This window comes from Mus caroli, unplaced genomic scaffold (genome assembly GCF_978045245.1).
Source record: "Mus caroli unplaced genomic scaffold, Mus_caroli_1 scaffold_8, whole genome shotgun sequence".
Lineage (NCBI taxonomy): Eukaryota > Metazoa > Chordata > Mammalia > Rodentia > Muridae > Mus > Mus caroli.
In genome coordinates this window covers 19,071,308-19,088,462 of record NW_028227263.1, presented here as the reverse complement: position 1 = coordinate 19,088,462, position 17,155 = coordinate 19,071,308, and the positions used below count along the sequence as shown (strand labels likewise).

Here is a 17,155-nt window from a genome sequence, read left to right as displayed (position 1 = left end):
TACTATTTCTTCACATACATGAGGGGGTCACAAGGGCCTCTGAGCTCTAGGAAGGGAACCTGAAACCAGATGGGAGCCTAGTGACATTTCTCTAGGTCAGCATCCTGATAGACCATGCCAAGTATCTCACTGACCCGGGTGGTACCTGGAGAGCAGGGAGTAGGAAGTGACCGGGGCTGAGGGCTTGGCTCTGCCTGCCAAGGTGGAAACTACAGACCTGGTTATGGAACTCTCCTGGTCATCAGGAAAGGCTTGCAAGCTGTGCAGTGCAGCAATCCCCTCTGCAGAGTCTTTGACACTGGGTTGCCCCACCCCAGCTCCATGTTGCAGAAACAGCCAGCCACCTCCACTAGAAGCACACCGCTACCATTTGAGGTGCTCTTGGCTTCAAGAGAAAGACCAGGAGGCTTTGCGGGAAGAGCACTGTGCCGGAGCTCACAGAGCCAGCTAGTGGTAGCTGCCTGGAAGGCAGGTCTGTCTTCAGGGCAGTGATCACCAGTGTGGCTGTACAGTAGCTCACCTGTAGAACATCCTATGTTCTCAGTATCCCACAGGTATCCAGGCCATTAAAGAACTTTTGCTTTTAATTTAACTTTATTGCTTTATTTATGTGAGTGTTTTGCCTGCATTGCACTCTGTAAACCACCAGTCTGCCTGGTCCCTCAGGAGCCAGAAGATACCATTGGATCCCTTGGAATTGGAGTTGTAGGTGGTTGTGAGAGACCATGTGGGTGTTGGGAATTGAATTTGAGTCCTCTGCAAGAACAGCCACTTAACCTCTGAGCTGGCTCTCCAGCCCCCATCAATGGACTCTTGGGGGTAGAGTCCAGTCGAAAAGTTTGGTAGCTTTCCAAGGGATGCCTGGTGGTGAACACAAGGACCTTTGTGTTCCCAAATGAGGCTCCAACTCACAGGTGCTAATCTCTGAGTCTTTAATTATTATCTTGTTTGGTTTCAGTTGTCAACTTCACACAGCCCTGCCTATTTGGAGGGCTCCTCAATTGGGAGACCGTCTCAGCCAGACTTGCCTGTGGGCACATCTGTGCAGGCATTTTCTTTATGGCTGATTGATGTGAGAAGGCCCAGCCCACTGTGGACAGTGCCACCCCTAGGCAGGGGGTTCTGGGTTATATAAGTGTTGACTGAATGAAGTACCAGCCAGAGAGATGGAGCCAATAGGCAACCCCCTGCATGGTTTCTGCTCTAGGTTCCTGCCTTGAGTTCCCACCCAACCTTCCTTCACTGATGGGCTGGTACCTGGAAGTGTAATATGGGACAAGCCCCCTCCTCCCCCAAGTTGCTGGTCCCAACATTAATCATAGCCATGGGAAAGCAACTGAAGACAGTAGCTATTACCTCTGAGAAAGGTAAGGGAGGAAGCAGGGCTGCATGGTCAGGCCAAAGCTTCCACTTCACTCCTTCCTTTCCTGCCCAGCTCTGAGAAAACATCAGAAGGTACCCTTATCTCAGCCTTTGTATTGTGCTCAAGTAAAAGCTGCCAGTTACTGAAGAGAGAAGCAGAAAAGGTGCAGGGGGACACTTAGGATCAAGTCTCCAGCAAGTCTGTCCAGTGTTCCTGTAAGGACAAAGAGTGGGTCAGAGGTAGTCTAGGAAGATGGGGGCCGGGGGGTGGGGGGGGCAGAGTCACCTCTCACCTCCTCTAATTCCAAATCCTCTTCCTCCTCTGTGTCCACGTGGCACTGCCCAACCAGGTTTCCCCAAAGTAGTGACTTCTTGCAGCTGCCAAAGGTGCAGTTGGTGGAGATGCCAGAGTGAGGATTCAGGGCGCCAGGGCTGGCACATGGGCACCTTCTCCCCAGGCCTACCCAGGCTGGGAAGAGGGCTAGGACTCACCTAGGACAATGTCCCTCTAGGGGCAGAAGCTGCCCGGGCTCTTCCTGCAGGAACTCCTCTGCCAAGCAGATGATATGGGCCCTTAGGGGACAACCAGGGTGAGGGCAGCACAAGGGGCCCTCTTCATCCTGTCAAACGTGGCAGATGAGAAGTAACTTGAGAGCAACACACCGCATGCAGAGGCAACAAAGTGACACGGAAAAAGCAGGAAGCACACGAAAGAGCTGTGACTTCAGAAGGAGACCAGGGAAGATCTCACAGGATGGCTGGTTGTCTTTTCGGAGGCTCTAACAACCCCTGGCTGGTACTGATAGGTTCGGAAAGAACAGAAAGAACTGCCCTACTCATTAGACATGTGTCAGGGTGGGCAAAGTCCCAGGTCTCCACCCCGATGTGCCCTTACCTGCAGCATACGTGCACACAGACTGCATCTGGCCTTGGTACCTAGATCCAGCTGTTGCTCGCTGTCAGCCTCACTTACAGCTGGTCGTTTTGGGACCGAGGGCTGGGGTGGTGGCGGTCCAAAGGTAATGGGCATGTGTGCTGGTGGCGCTGGACAGAGTTCATGGCGGAAGTCAGGTCGCAGCCAGCGCAGTGTTAGAGGAAGGCGCACCCACGGAGGAACTCGAAGCATGTGCGCCAGAACGCGCAAGTGGAAAGCAAAGGCAGCCTCGCTGCGCAGGCGCGGCTCCACATGCGTCAGGCGGCGTGAAGCTTGAGGATGTTGCCAGGCCCATTCAAACTATAGAAGGGGACGACCCAAGACAAGGTCAGGGTGGTCCTGGGTAAGGTCCTCTAGATAAACCAGTCTAGCCCGCCCTTACACCTTTCTTACCCGAAGGGCGGCCACAGCAGACGGGAAACCGTGTATGATCAGCACCATGTCCCTTGGAAGGAGAGGGGCACGGCCAGTGAGTCCCCAACCCACCTCAACCCAGATAGAAGCTGAATCCCTCCACCAGACCCGCTCCAGTTCACACTGACAGCACAACCACACCGCTTCACACCCGGCCATTAGAACTTGAATCTTTCACGGAGGCGTAAGACCCTGCATCTGCCAGTTTCAGGCTCCTCACCCGGTCCCTGATTCCTCTCCTTTGGAAGTTGTACTCTAGCCCCAGCCTTATTGACCAGGGCCCCTATCTCCTGATCCCTGTCTTTAAAACAAGTTTTTTTTTTTTTTTTTTCCCACCTGCCTCTGCCTCCCAAGTGCTGGGATTAAAGGCGTGCGCCACCACGCCCGGCCTTAAAACAAGTTTTGCTACTGTATATTAACTGTACAGAATAATAGGTTGCCTTGATATTCTCCTACCTGTGTAATATATTTTGACATTACTTATTATAAACACCCCTCCCCCTTCTTTTTGGTCTTTTTCATTCCAAATAGTTCTCTTCCCACTTTCTCTAAATTCCAAATGAGAGAAAACTTGAGCTATTTGTCTGTTATATCACGTAACATGATGATGTCCAGTTCCATCCACTTTCTCATAACTGGTATAATTTTACTCATCATTGTGGCTGAATCAAACTGCAATGGCTGGAGAGGTGGTGATTCAGTCATCTGGGCTCAGAACAGTTTGTAACTCCCATTCGAAGGGCTCTGGCGCCCTCTTCTGACCTCTACAAGTACTGCTGAACTCAGTGCACTTAAAATGAAGGTTTAGTTAAAACATACACACACACACACACACACCACATAAAAATAAAAGGTTTCTAAAAACCTGCATCTTGTATATGTCCCATTTTCTCCACCCATTCATCTGTTGATGGCACTGTGCTGGCTAGTTTTATGTCAACTTGACACAAGAGGGAACCTCAATCGAGAAAATTCTTCCATAAGATCAGGCTACACACACACACACACACACACACACACACACACGTAAGCCTGTAGAACATTTTCTTAATTAACAACTGATGTGGGAAGGCTCAGCCATTGTGAGTGGTGCAGCCCTTGAGTTGGTGGCCCTGGGTCCCACGGCCTCTGCATCAGCTCTTGTTTGAGTTCCTGTCCTGACTTCCTTCAGCGATAAAGGTGACGTGGAAATATAGAGGAATTTTAATCCAGCAACATGGCTGCTCTGGTAAGGAATCCAAAGACCTAGGTCTATATGATGGGGCTGGGATGCCACCACGGCCTGGACTACAGTATGATCTGCTGGAACGCAGACACACCCTTTCATCCCTACAGTGAAGGTGAGTTTGTAGAAGCAGCCATGTTTGAAAATGACATCTAATTAAAGGGCAGATGTGCAACTCGCACGAAAACAACACAGGAAAGAAGAGGCTACTTAAAAGCAGAGAGAGGGAGAGGGGTGTATGTGTATGGAAGTTTGGTCAGGGCAGTTTTACCAAGACAGGTTGTAGAGAGAACAAGCTAGACACCGGTGAAGACAGAAGGAGCCAGAGAATGAGAAGGAGCCAGAAGATTAGAACAGATTGCCAAGGCTAGCATGAGGCCAAGCAGAGCAATTCAGTCAGAAGCTGAGAGAAGCTGGATTGAATCAGTCATCTTGGAAGAATAGATTGTACAGAGGTTAGAAGCTTCCAGGGGTAGGCCTAGGGATAGTTAGAACAGAGAAAGAAACACTCTGGCTCAGCCCAAGCCATATATTCACACAGCTTGGGTATGGCTCTCATCTCACCCCTTCATCTGAGGAGATGAAAGCACATTCACATGGAAGTGTATGCCAAATAAACGCGTTCCTCCCCAGTAAGCTTTCAGTCCTGGTGATTCATCACAGCCATAGTAACCCTAAGGGGGCTGGAGAGATAGCTCAGAGGTTGAGAGCACTGACTGCTCTTCCAGAGGTTCCGAGTTCAACTTCCAGCCACCACGTGGTGGCCCACAACCATCTGCAATGCATACAATCCCTCTTCTGGCGTGTCTAAAGGCAGCTACACTGTACTCATATACATAAAATGAATAAATATATCTTTAAATTTTTATTTTAAAAAATAGTAACCCTAAGATAAGGACCTAGGATAATTGCATAGCATAGCTTTTTTTTTTTTTAAAGATTTATTTATTTATTATATGTAAGTACACTGTAGCTGTCTTCAGACACTCCAGAAGAGGGCGCCAGATCTCGTTACGGATGGTTGTGAGCCACCATGTGGTTGCTGGGATTTGAACTCTGGACCTTCGGAAGAGCAGTCGGGTGCTCTTACCCACTGAGCCATCTCACCAGCCCCATAGCATAGCTTTTGTAACTGATTTTTTTCTTAAATCCATTTATGTGCATGAATGTTTTGTACGTATATGCAGAGATTAGAAGAGGGCGTCTGATACTCTGGTAGTGGAGTTACAAAGCAGCCCTAAACTTGTGCACTCGTGGGTTTTTTTTTGTTTTTTGTTTTTTGTTTTTTTCCTTTTTTTTTTGGTTTTTCGAGACAGGGTTTCTCTGTATCACCCTGGCTGTCCTGGAACTCACTTTGTAGACCAGGCTGGCCTTGAACTCAGAAATCCACCTGCCTCTGCCTCCCAAGTGCTGGGATTAAAGGCGTGCGCCACCACGCCCGGCTACTTGTGCACTCGTAATCCAATTAAGCATCACAAATTTTAATCCAGCCATCGCAGAGTATTGATATACATACGGTGCCACCTCCCTGCTACACTTGCCCTGGTGGCAGGCTAGGGACTCAGCACCGCCCCAGATTTAAAAAAAAAAAAAAAAACGGTCCCGCCTCTGTCACTCCTTTGCCTACGCGGAGCCTTCCGACCAGACACCCGCGCCTTCTTACCAGGGTCCTCGCCCGCTGGTCCGCCATGCTCCACCTTTCTTGCGACCCGCGTTGTGTTGCCGGACCCGACGAGCGGGATTGACGGTGAATCCAACATAAACGCGGCCCCGATGCCGAGGGTTCTGGCAGTAGAGCAAGTAGACACCGAAGAAGCGCCCGGGTCTTGCTGCATGGTCCATCCGGACTTTCTGGGTTGAAGGGCCAGAGTTGGGTGTGGTTTCTGGGACCTCGGACCTCGGAAAGGGCTGGGTAGCCAGGACTGCAAAACCTTGGTTTAGGAAAAAGCACGGGAGAATGGTCCTGCAAATTCCTGGAAAACCAGCAGAGCGACTTGCTGCGCCGCCTGCTGGCAGGAGGAGGATGTGCAAGCGGAACCGCAGGACCGGCTGCCCTCCAGCCCGGCTCGGATTGGCTAACTGTTGGAAGGGAACCTCCCAAGTGTTGGGAATTCAGGGGAGCCAGGAGGCGGAAGTGCTGCCTTCGAAGCCGCCCTAGGAAGGGCGGAAGTGAGCGGCGTGGAGGAAGTGGCTGCAGTGAGGGCGGAAAGCGAGGTGGCGGGACCCAAGGCGAGGTTCCTTGCACGCTGGGCTGTGGCCCCGCCGGGCTGTGGTTATGGAACTCAGCGCCGATTACCTCCGCGAGAAGCTGCGGCAGGACCTGGAGGCAGAGCATGTGGTGAGTGCGATGCTGAGAGGTCGCGGGCGGTAGGGAAGGACTCCTGGGCGCGTGTTCCATCGTCCGGGTCTTCTGCCCGCTAGGAGGTGGAGGACACGACTCTGAACCGTTGCGCGACCAGCTTCCGAGTCCTGGTGGTGTCGGCTAAGTTCGAGGGAAAGCCACTGCTCCAGAGACACCGGTGAGCCCCGGGAGCCAGCCTCTCGCCCAGCCGAGCCTCGGGCTCGGGATGACAGCCCGGGCATCCGCCCGCCATGGGTGGGACCAACTCTTTCCCAAAGCCTGGAGATGTGACCCATAGCCCCGAGGGTGCTCCTGCCTTTGTGATTGGATTCCTGTCCTCTCCTTGAATCCCCACTTCCAGGAGACGTCTCCGATCTCCTTGGTCACCCTAGCTTCGGAACCCACCACTCCAGCTGAGGCCGCTCATTTCCCATTCCCTTCTCTCGCTCCAGGCTGGTGAACGAGTGCTTAGCCGAAGAGCTCCCGCACATCCATGCCTTTGAGCAGAAAACGCTGACCCCAGAGCAGTGGACCCGACAGCGACGTGAATGAGGGGCCCAGGCCTGAACAGCCATTAAATTTTAAACCTGGCCCAGCTGGTCTCAGTGTGCTGTTTGAAGACCCTGAGGCCAAATCAAGGATGTGGCTTTCCCCTGACTCTCCTCCAGCCATTGTTTCAGCAAATTTGGATGGATTTCTTTCCTGAGCCCTCTAGGTCCCAACTGAAACAGATGAAAGTTCAGCTCTTAAGGCTGCCTTGTAAGCCTTCACTGTCAATCCCTGTGGTCTCTACTGTCACCAAGGTCAGCCCTCAAAAAGCAGGGTGTTCCTGCTCTGCCAGCCGTCAGAAACCCTGAGCATTCTCCCACGGTCCCTCACTCCAGGTTCCTGGAGGTAGCAGAGACAAGATACAGAATTTCTGTCAGTCTCTTCACACTCAAGAGGGGGGATGGACACGATGCACGGTGATGTGCACGCTGATGTTCGGTTCAGCTCCCCACAGCTAGTTCCTCTCCACTGTGAATCTTTGCTTTGGTTTTGTCTTTCAGACAGGCTGTTTGTAAATTCATGAGCTCAGGTGATCCTTTGGCCTTTAGTCTTCCGTGCAGCTATGGCTACAGACGTTCAGCACGATGCCCAGTCCTTCCCATATTGTCAAGGCTTGTCTCTGCCACCCAGTTTCCTCTGTCTCCATCTTCTCTTGCTTCCATCACAGAGATGGGTCAAGCTGGGGTCATAGTAGTCGGTGTTCATGTCTTCCCCGTCCCTGGCATCATTTCCTGAACATTTTCAGTTCCTCTGGAGAACTAGTGATTTAGTCTCCTCACAAGGACCCCAAAAGAGGACAGGAAAGGTCCTGTACCCCCAGAGCACTGACCCCTTCACTCCCCAGTGATGGCCCCCTCCAGTTTATAGGGAGAGGGGGCTTGCCCAGGATCACATGCCCTGTCAGGGTGAGGCACAAGCTGGCAGGCAGAATTTTCCATTATCTATACCCAGAAAACTCCATGGTGTGCTGAAGAGGGGAGGGTCGGGGTGGGGTCCTGGGTGTTCTCTGCATTGTATCAATTCAGCCATGGTACGCTATAGAACCTCTCTGTCACCCCTGTTCTAGAGTCTCTGACCCTCTCTAGAAACACTGTGTCACCCCTGCTCTAGAGTCTCCGACTCTCTAGAACAGTTCTGTGTCATCCCAGCTCTACCCTCTCTGGAACCGCTCTGTGTCACCCCAGCACTAGAGTCTCCCACCAATCAGGCACCAGAAGCTGCTGTCATATTGAGAATATTTTTAAAAGCATGCATTCATATAGGTAGTCGACAGTGCTAGCCTAGCATCCATGAAGCCCCAGGTTCAGTCTTTAGTACCATGTGAACCAGGCATTGTGACACACACCTGGAATAGGACTCGAAAGGTAGAGGCAGAAGTATCAGGTGTTCAAGACCACCGGGATCTGTGTGAAACGGTCACAATACACAAAAACAAACACCTTACTCCTATAGATAGGGTTTAAGAGCTCTGTTCCTTCCTGTCTTCCTCAGAGGCCAGGTCCTCTGAAACCTACAGGCAATTCTCTGAGGCAGGAGGATGCTGAGAATGAAGTGGGGTTGGGGGTCTTAGACCATAGTTTTGGAACTACCAACCACTACCCTGTTCCATGTTTCAGCCCAGGGTCAGACTGTTTCCTTATTTCTGTTTGTCTTTATGGGATGTTGTCTGTTTTGTCAAGTTTTTTCCCCTTAGTTTTTGTTGTTTGTTGTTGGGTTTTTTTTTTTTTTTTTTTTGAGACAGGGACTCTCTTTGTAGCCCTGGCTGCCCTAGCCTGTTCACGAGAGTGGAGGCCGTCAGATATCTGTCTTCTGTCTTTTTTTTTTTTTTTTTTTTCTTTTTTGGGTTTTTCGAGACAGGGTTTCTCTGTGTAGCCCTGGCTGTCCTGGAACTCACTCTGTAGCCCAGGCTAGCCTCGAACCCAGAAATCTGCCTGCCTCGGCCTCCCAAGTGCTGAGATTAAAGGTATGCGCCACCACTGCTCAGCCTTCTGTCATTTTCAACTGATTTCTTTGAGGCAGGCTCTCTCTCTCTGAACTCATGTTTGCTGCTTCTTTAGGCTGGAAGCCACCAGCCCCGCAATCCTGTTTTATCCGCATCAGAGCTGGGTTGCAGATATTTGCAAGGTTACCCAGCTTGTAGTGTGGATGCTGGGATCTGAGTTCTAATCCCTATGACTGCAAGGGAACCACTGAACCACTAAGGCATCCCTCCAACCTCCTGGTTTTGGCTTTATTACAGTTGTTTTTGAAACAGGGTCTCTATTCTAGGCTGGCTTTGAACTTCTGACCCTCCTGCCATCGCCTCCCCAGTGCTGAGATTATAGGGGGTACCACACTTGGTTTATGCAGGGTTAAGGGATCAAACCCAGGGCCTGGTGCATGCTGCCAGCCAGGCCACACCCAAGCCCCATCTGGTTTGGTTTGGTTTGGTTTGAGGCAGTATCTCACTCTATAGCCACTGTCAACTGAGTTTCTGGCTTGAACCCGCAGCAGTCCTCGGTCTCCCAAGTGTTCTGATTATAGATGTGAGTGGCGTCTGCTCCACAGTCTTGTTATTTTTGTTCCTTGAGTCTGTAGCTCAAGGAGTTATCAGTGTGGTGGTTTGCAGGCTGTGCTGGAGTTGACCAGGAAATGCTAATTTGGGGTCAGGGCTAGAGACATAGCTAGAATGACAGCTTATTATAGCATACTAACGGCTTTAGTCCAGCACTGTCAAAGAAAACAAGAAAAGTTTTGGGGTGACTGTGGACATCTTGGGGGCCCCAAGCTAGGGATTTGGATGACTCAGACCTTCTGCTCCGAGGTGGAGCTAGGGAACAGAGAACAGTGTCCAGCTCCATCCATCCCTGCAGGCAAGGCCCTTTCCTCTGCTATAGTGTGCATTTGGAAGTGACCCACAGCCCGAACAGGGGCAGCGCATTCAGAGAACTGTCAGGGGGAAGCCTTGGGGCTCGCCAGTTCACCAGAGTCAGAGAGGTACCAGAAAATAAAGCCGTTTTATTATTTTCGTCTTATTCACCGTATGGCCTGAGGGTGGGGTGGGAGCAGAGGGGATGGCTGGCCCCAGATGAGGGCTCTGGGGTTCTACTTGGCCTGAACAGTCTCCTCCAGCCTGTCCAGGCGCTCTTGTAGCTTTTGCACTATGGCGTTCAGATTCCTCACGTCCTCCTCCAGCCTTGACACGATATCCTAGGAGACCCAGCCCTGCATCAGGCCCAGCTTCTCTCTTGCTTCCTCTGACATCCGCTAACCTTTCCAAGAGCTGCAAGGCTTGGTGGGCCCCTCTTTCCCAGCAGATGCTACCCGGGTTACTGCATGCCTATAAGCTTGCAACCTGGTTTCTAAGGCCTCCAGGTCACCCACTCCTTGCCCTTGGCCTGGGCATGTCTAACACTGGACTCTCTCCCCACGAGACATTGAGCACATCCATGCAGGCTTTGCCCCAGCCCCCCACCCGCTTTACCGAGCTGGGCGTGCCGCTGGGCTCTGGTGTAGCTCTTCTGCGAGCGCTGTCCAGGCCCCTGTTGACCCTCAGCTCCCTGCTCTTTGGGGGCACGTAGCCATCCTTGAGGGAAATGAGGAGGGGGCCAGCATCCCGACCACCCAGCCATTCCTCAGCTGTGAGGGCAGGGTCGGGTCCTGCAGTGGGCGGATACAGGTCCTCCTGGAACAGGTCCGACTGTGGGCAAGGCCAAGGCTGGTCACAAGAGTGTTTATGTTTCTGTCCCACCCTACAAACCCCCGTGGTCATTTCCTGTCCCGGCACCCTGGGAGGAGCATAAGAGTATCACCTTTCTAGGCACTGTCATGGCAATGGGCTCACACTTCCGCTCATGAAGCTTATAGAATCTGTGGAAACAGGAAGATGAGCGGCACTCTTCAGCACGGTTGGCTGGGTGCTGAAGATCGGGCTAGGATTAGGGGTCAGTCAATTAGGGGTCAGTCACCTGGCAATCTCACACTTATTCACTTCCAGGCCACGTTTGGGCATGTAACCCATACCACGCTGAGACTCCTTGGAACTGAACATGGAAAGATAATGCAGGAACGGAGCCTCAGAAGTGATCTCAAAATACCGGATAGAGCTGTCACCCTGTGGGTGTGGGCAAGACAGTCAGTACCACCAGAACAGGGCACCCGGCTGTCTGTTCACCAGGCCACCTTCCCACCTCCCTTGCCCCCCAAACCCTCCTGCCTGAGTCACCTTGCCACAGAGGTAGACAATGTTGGTATCAGGATCAAAAAAAGGTAGCAGGACTCCGCTGCTTGTGTCCAGTTCCTGCAGGGACAGTGGCTCCTCCAGGTGCTTCTGTAGAGACAGGGGGTGATAGAGCAACAGGCTGGGCCATGTCAAATCTTCACTGGACAATCAGCAGGCAAGGGCCCTCAGACTAAGCATGGAAACTCCCCATCTCACAGGAAAACTGAGGCCACAGACACATGGTAGGGTGAGCGGCTAGCCCTGATCCCCAGCCTGCAGGGCCCTGTGTCTCAGCACTCACTGTGTCCCACAGCGCCACCTGCCGCTCACTCATGCGACTGAAACCCGTGGTTAGAATCTTCCCTTCTGACACAAACACAGCGTGCACCGGCCGAGTCCCCTCATGGGGACGGTCCTTTTCCTGAGAGGAAAGAAAGAAAGTAGGTCAGCTTCTCACAGTCTCGCCAAGGGACTAGACCCCAGGTGGGTGCAGGGGGAGCAACACCCAAGGTTTAGGTTTCACGGCAACTTACAGCCACAACAGTGCCTTTGCGAGGCTCGATGACACGGACACGCTTGTCACGGCAGGAGGTACAGATGAGACCACCGTCCCGGCTCCAGTCCACACTGTAGATTGTGTCCGGGTGCACATCCGGGCCCAGCGTCAGCACAGCTGCCCCAGTGCCCACGTCCCACACCAGAATCACATTGTCACAACCTGCACGATTGATGGTCCAACGTTGAACCATGAGCCTTTGCCCCCTGTCAAGTCGCCTAGCCCTTCCCTCCGCCCCCTACCTGCACTGAGAAGCACATTCTGGGCTGTGGGGTGCCAGGCCACGATGCCAACCCTCTTGGTGTGGCCCTCCAAGGTGACGACAGGCTCCCGCAAGGGCAGCACCAGGCCCCCATCCGGGATCTCCCACACCTGCGGAAAGGGGCGAGTGAGTCTGGGGTTTCAAACACCAGGTTCTTCTTCCAGACTCCTTCGGAACACATCCCTAACAGACTTACCATAACAGTGCAGTCCTCAGAGCCACTGGCAATGACATTGTCATTGTGTGGACACCAGGCGATGTCTAGCACAGGGGCAGTGTGGCCGCAGACCAGGGGCACATTCTTGTCTACTCGTCCAGTCTGGGGGCACAACGGGGATTCTAATGGAGGCGATTTGACCTCTGAACCCAATCCAACCTCCCCACACCCCTATAGAGGGACACAGAGGAAGGCTGTGGGGTCCCTGGGAGCACTGAGGTAGGGAGGAACTTGGCTTTGTCTAGTCCCAAGAAAGCTAGCACCAAATGAGACTCTGGCCAAGATCCTGGCCCTCTTTCTTTCTCAGTGTCACGTGTGGGTACCATGGACCCAGGGTGAGCATGGGGTTGTGGTCCCCAAGAGGAGAGTGTGAGAAGAGTGCTATTGGATGTGTCCTATAAATTTGGGCCTGGAGGTCTGTCTGATGCCTCTAGACAGCAGCAGAGGTTTGGAAACGGCCTCTTCCGAGAGCCAACTGCTTCCTGTGTAAGGAGCTGAGCAGGGTGCAGGCCCAGCTTCAACCCGACAACCACTTCCTCTTCTCTTCTGCTTCCATCGGCCCTTTTAAGGTAAAACTTGGGGCCTATCTCCCCTTCCTGTTTCACCCCCTGAGGAGTCCAGGAGTGAACTGCAGCTGAAGAGCAGCAGGCTCAGAGGGGAGCAAAAGGGTTTTGTCTCGTCTCCACCTGTGAGCCAGGGCTTACGCTTGAGGAGTCCCCAAAGTCCTCGCCAGACCTGCAGCCTTATCCTTAGCAGAAAACCCCAAGCCAAGATTTGGGGGACCTGCCCCCCCCTTGTTTTGTGCCCAGAGAGCTTAAGCAGCAAATGGCCCTGTCCCATTTACAGATATCAACACAGAACCCCAGGAAAGCTGGGTCACAGTCACCTACTGAGGACCCCACAGTCTCAATGGACAGCAGAGTCCTCCCCAGGACCACTGAGGTTCCGGAAGCTCACCTTGCCTAGGGGTAGCACCAGGAAGGCCCCTCCCCCACTGGCCTCACAGATCAGAGCCATGAACTTGGGGTTGACAGCGCAGAAGCCACTGTCCCAAGTGGTTTGTGAGACGCGCACATCCTCATAGCACTGGTCAGCCTTGGCTGGCTGTCCAAACACGTGGCGGAATTTGCTGGAGCGAACCACCTGCCGGCTCATCCTGAAAGACACAGATTGTAAACTTTTCTTTGGGTCAATCCCAGCCACACGTTGTCATCCCCAGAGCAACCCTTGGCCTGGCCTTGAGGGTTCCAGCATGGCGTCTGAGGCACCCTGACCATGACTGACAGCTTGCTTATCTCCCTGCTTACCCTCCCCAGTTTTTCTGTCAAATTCCCAGGCACTTCAAGCCACACCCTCAATCCTGCACCATCAGCCCCTACAACAGTCTGCTATGGTGTGGCTCCAAGGGTCTGGTTCTTGACTAAGTCACAGTACCTCCTTCCTAGCGGTCCAGACACCCTGGAGGTAGGTTCCCTCCTATTGAACTCTAGATCCCACATCCCTCACACCCACACAGAACTTCCTAAAGGCAGGGCAGGGCTTCTCCCTGGCCTTCCAGCTCAGGGATGGCACACAGAGGAATGCAAGCCAGCTTGCAGTAGCAGGATGGCTTCCCCAGGTTTCTGGCTACAAGAAGCAGCAATGGCTTGGGTCCCAGCATCTCCCCAGACCTCTGCTCCTAACCTCCGCTCAGAAAAAAAGCAGATGTTCTTCTGAGCCATCTCTGCTTCCATTAAGCTACACTCAGAAGAGGCCCACCCTGACTTCCCTGAGGTCCGCTAAGATGGTTACCCACTGTGGCTAGGCAGCCAGCCAGTGAAGCCCAGGGGCTGCCTCTATCCTTGTGTTCCAGAGCTCCATCCTTGTGCCCAATCCCTCCACCTTCCTGCTCAGTAAAGGAACCTCGGCTGCGCTGTGGAAGGCATCCTGCCCAGAGCCTCTATCCACCTCCCCAGCCTCACCCATCTGCTCTGCCTTAATGGGGAGCCCCTTCGTGCTGGGACTCCAGTCCTCGCACACCCCAGTATCACCAAGGAGGCTCCCAGGTCTATTAAAAAAAAAAAAAAAGCAGGTGAAGTGCCTGAGTGAAGTCACCAAGACAGGAAGGGGTCACAAGACCCCAGTGAGCAGTCTGGATTTGGGAGGAAAGCCTGATCCAAGGTAGGGGCGGAAGATGTGCCCCACCCGGCCTCCTCCCCCACCCAGGTACCAAGCCCGGAAACCACGGAAAGGGGAACTTAGTCTTGTTTTGCACTCAACCCCTTCCTGTCTCAAAGCTCAGGGCAGCTACTTGGCTCACCCCACCCTGCACCCCCCCACCTTCAGAAGCTCCCTCCCCGGGGCATAGGTTCTGAGCCCAGCTACGGCCGCTTCCCAGAGCCCACCTCCATCTTGGTCACGATGGTCCTTAGCCCTCACCTTGGAGCACTCTGGGATCTACTTGCCCCTTCGAACTCCCTCGTCCTCGATCCTCCTGGCAGGGCTCACAAATCGGCTCTCTGTCTCCAGCCTGGTGGCCCTGACAGCTCGCCCGCCCCCACAGTCCCACAGTCCTGCCCCCACACTGGCGCTGGCCCCACAGGTGGCCCATGGCAGCGTTGCCTGGCCCTTGTGACCAGCCCTCCCCCCGGCGCCCAGCCTCACCTGCTGCGGAGAGCTGAGCGTGACCCCTCCCAAGTGGAGGAGGAAGGAGAGAAGGATGGAGGAGCCGCAGGCTGGCCACCGAGGATGCTCTGTCAAGACAATGAATGAGCAGCGGCCGTGCGCCGGCCTCCTCCGGGTGGTAGCGCCCCTTTGGGCGGAGCTCATGGAGGCCCGGCCCTTCGCTCCGGGGCTGCAAGACTGGGACCGCTCCCCATGCTGTCAGCTCCAACCCCCGAACAGATGCTGACGCGAATCAACTCTTCTTTTAATGTCAGAACGCAAAAATATCCCGTTCCTTCATCCCTCCCCCAGCCGCCCGCAGCCTCCTCGAGGTCCTTTCCCTGGCACCGCAGAAAGCTCTAGAACGGCTTCAACCAGCTTGAGAGCCTTCTCTGCTACAGGAGGGACCTCTCCTGTCGTTACCCCAGATGGATTTCTGGGAGGCCTTGGATTTCTCCTTTCTAGGGATTCAGGGCTTCAGCGAGGACATCCTTGTCCTCTGCTTCGTGGCGTTGAGGCCCGGAAGAAGTAAAATAACTGGGCATTATGGAGCACCTGTTCTGTGCTGGGGCTAAGGAGGCAAGTGAGTAGTGTTACCCCTCTAGAGAAGTCCCAGGCCATGGGAAGAGGGAGTCGGGAGTCCATCTGCCACAGTTTAAAAGCCACTGAGTACACACAGAAGTCTGATATCACACACAACTGGGCTATCGTCCATTCCTGTCCCTTGAGGGGGGTGGGTTGTCACAGTAGCAAGGGCAGAGGAAGAAAGGCCTTTGCTGGAACCACTGTTGTGACTCCTAGCTGTCACTCATTTGAGTGACCTTGGGCAGGTTAATTTAATCTCAGCCCCAGTTTCCTGTCTATAACAGTCTTACCTGCCTCAGTATGGAGATGGTCACTCCAAGGATAACTGGATTTGCATCTACAGAGTAGCAGGTGCTAATTAGTGTTGGGTCTTACAGTCAGATATGGTGGCGCACACCTGTAAAACCATTACTACGGAGGCAGAGGCAGAAGGGTCAGTGAAACCAAGGCCAGCCTGGTCCACATGTAAGCTCCAGACCAAGGCTACATAGTGAGACCCTGTTTCAAAAAACCCAAAAGATGTTGGGTCTTTTCATTATTGCCATTTACCAAAGCTTTGGGCTATCCTGGGAGGAAGAGGAAACAGCAGACGTGGCTCTGGAGAAGGGTAGGGGGCGGAGGCGCAGTGTCAGCAAAGCTCAAGGACACAGGTGTGCTGACAGTCATCTGTAGTCAGGAAACTGAGGCAGGAGGCCAGCCTGGGCTACATCGCAAGATCCAGTCAGAAGAAATGCTTCTTTAAGGTAGAAGTAGTTCGAAAGAGCAGAAGGGGCCTGGCTCCAGTTGTACTGATTAGCCGTGTGATCTTGGCCAAGAGGCCCCACCTCCCCGAACCTCAGTTTCTGTAGGAGAGAAACAAGAAGTCCTGCCCACCTCACAGCTAACACGTGCGGTGCGTAAACGAAGGTGTAGCCTGAAGTGTTCTGCAGTTACTCAGTACAGGGTTGGATAGTGCCTGAGGCTCTGTGACTGTAGCCAGCGACTCTAGAGTCTCCAGCCAAAGTGATAACAGTAATGGGGCTGAGAATGGAGCTCAGTTGGCAGAACGCCTCATAGCATGCATAAAGTTATGGCCTCCAGCATCACATAAGCTACGTGTCGGGCTAGAGAGATGGCTCAGTGGTGAAGAGCGCTGCTCACTGTTCTTGCAGAGGACCAGGATTTATTTCATTCCTAGCACCCACATGGTGGTTTACAACCATCTGTAGGCATGCATGTGATGCACCTACATACAGGCATGTAAAACAATCACACTTATTTCCTTAGTTACTGTTCTATTGCTGTGAAGAGACACCATGACCAAGACAAGTCTTATAAAAGAAAGAATTCAACTAGGAGCTTGCTTGCTTGCGGTTTTAGAGGGTTAGTCAGTCCATGATCACCTTGGCGGCGGGGGGGGGGGGGGGGGGGGGCGGGCGGGGAGCCAGAAAGGCATAGTTCTGGAACAGTAGCTGAGAGGTTTACATTCTGATCCACAGTCATGGAGAGAGAGACAGAGACAGAGAGACAGAGACAGAGACTGGGCCTGGTGTGGACTTTTGAGACATCAAAACCCACTCTCAGTGGTACATTTCCTCCAATGTCTGTATCTATTCCAATAAGACCACACATGAATCCCAAGCACTCCACCAACTGTGATCCAAGCATCCAAATGTATGAGCCCCTCTGGGGGCCATCATTATTCAAACTACCACAGACATAAAATAAAACTTAAAAATCTAAACCGTGGCCGGGCAGTGGTGGTGTACGCCTTTAATCCCAGCACTTGGGAGGCAGAGGCAGGCAGATTTCTGAGTTCGAGGCCAGCCTGGTCTACAGAGTGAGTTCCAGGACAGCCAGGGCTATACAGAGAAACCCTGTCTCGAA

The 17,155-nt window shown here is 53.1% G+C and overlaps 3 protein-coding genes across 5 annotated transcripts; 1 reads left to right on the top strand and 2 right to left on the bottom strand.

Annotated features, from left to right (window-relative positions):
* Positions 1–575: 575 nt before the first annotated feature.
* Slx1a (structure-specific endonuclease subunit SLX1A) lies at positions 576–5,962 on the bottom strand. The gene is made up of 6 exons (XM_021167794.3): positions 5,599–5,962; positions 2,690–2,741; positions 2,258–2,596; positions 1,855–1,982; positions 1,656–1,740; positions 576–1,576 (listed from the first exon to the last, which is right to left on the bottom strand). Exons 1-6 carry the CDS (start codon positions 5,775–5,777, stop codon positions 1,547–1,549), a joined length of 813 nt encoding a protein of 270 aa, XP_021023453.1. The 5' UTR covers positions 5,778–5,962; the 3' UTR covers positions 576–1,546.
* A 64-nt stretch (positions 5,963–6,026) lies between these two features.
* On the top strand, positions 6,027–6,867 carry Bola2b (bolA family member 2B). The gene is made up of 3 exons (XM_021168495.3): positions 6,027–6,273; positions 6,357–6,454; positions 6,729–6,867. The coding sequence occupies exons 1-3, from the start codon at positions 6,211–6,213 to the stop codon at positions 6,826–6,828; spliced, it is 261 nt and encodes an 86-aa protein (XP_021024154.1). The 5' UTR covers positions 6,027–6,210; the 3' UTR covers positions 6,829–6,867.
* A 2,935-nt stretch (positions 6,868–9,802) lies between these two features.
* On the bottom strand, positions 9,803–14,851 carry Coro1a (coronin 1A). Of its 3 annotated transcripts, none has more exons than XM_021166713.3 (11): positions 14,705–14,851; positions 13,019–13,217; positions 12,041–12,163; positions 11,825–11,954; positions 11,560–11,744; positions 11,328–11,447; positions 11,030–11,134; positions 10,773–10,918; positions 10,617–10,674; positions 10,289–10,504; positions 9,803–10,014 (listed from the first exon to the last, which is right to left on the bottom strand). In XM_021166713.3, the coding sequence occupies exons 2-11, from the start codon at positions 13,214–13,216 to the stop codon at positions 9,910–9,912; spliced, it is 1,386 nt and encodes a 461-aa protein (XP_021022372.1). In that variant the 5' UTR covers position 13,217; positions 14,705–14,851; the 3' UTR covers positions 9,803–9,909. The 3 variants fall into 3 exon arrangements, with proteins under 3 accessions (XP_021022372.1, XP_029335977.1, XP_085697451.1); XM_029480117.2 differs by lacking the exon at positions 14,705–14,851 and adding an exon at positions 14,480–14,570; XM_085841325.1 differs by lacking the exon at positions 14,705–14,851 and adding an exon at positions 14,023–14,044.
* Between the last annotated feature and the right edge of the window lie 2,304 nt (positions 14,852–17,155).

Bases quoted from the DNA above. Each gene is read 5' to 3' on its own strand.
- Bola2b (XM_021168495.3), top strand. From the start codon at position 6,211: ATGGAACTCAGCGCCGATTACCTCCGCGAGAAGCTGCGGCAGGACCTG. The intron at 6,274-6,356 runs GTGAGTGCGATG...TCTGCCCGCTAG, and splicing joins ACCTGGAGGCAGAGCATGTG to GAGGTGGAGGACACGACTCT. The intron at 6,455-6,728 runs GTGAGCCCCGGG...CTCTCGCTCCAG, and splicing joins CCACTGCTCCAGAGACACCG to GCTGGTGAACGAGTGCTTAG.
- Coro1a (XM_021166713.3), bottom strand. From the start codon at position 13,216: ATGAGCCGGCAGGTGGTTCGCTCCAGCAAATTCCGCCACGTGTTTGGA. The intron at 11,135-11,327 runs GTGAGTGCTGAG...CTGTCTCTACAG, and splicing joins AGGTGGCGCTGTGGGACACA to AAGCACCTGGAGGAGCCACT. The intron at 10,015-10,288 runs GTAAAGCGGGTG...TGGGTCTCCTAG, and splicing joins CCAGCGGCACGCCCAGCTCG to GATATCGTGTCAAGGCTGGA.
- Slx1a (XM_021167794.3), bottom strand. From the start codon at position 5,777: ATGGACCATGCAGCAAGACCCGGGCGCTTCTTCGGTGTCTACTTGCTC. The intron at 1,741-1,854 runs GTGAGTCCTAGC...CACCTTTGGCAG, and splicing joins CTAGAGGGACATTGTCCTAG to CTGCAAGAAGTCACTACTTT. The intron at 1,577-1,655 runs GTGAGAGGTGAC...TTGTCCTTACAG, and splicing joins AGGATTTGGAATTAGAGGAG to GAACACTGGACAGACTTGCT.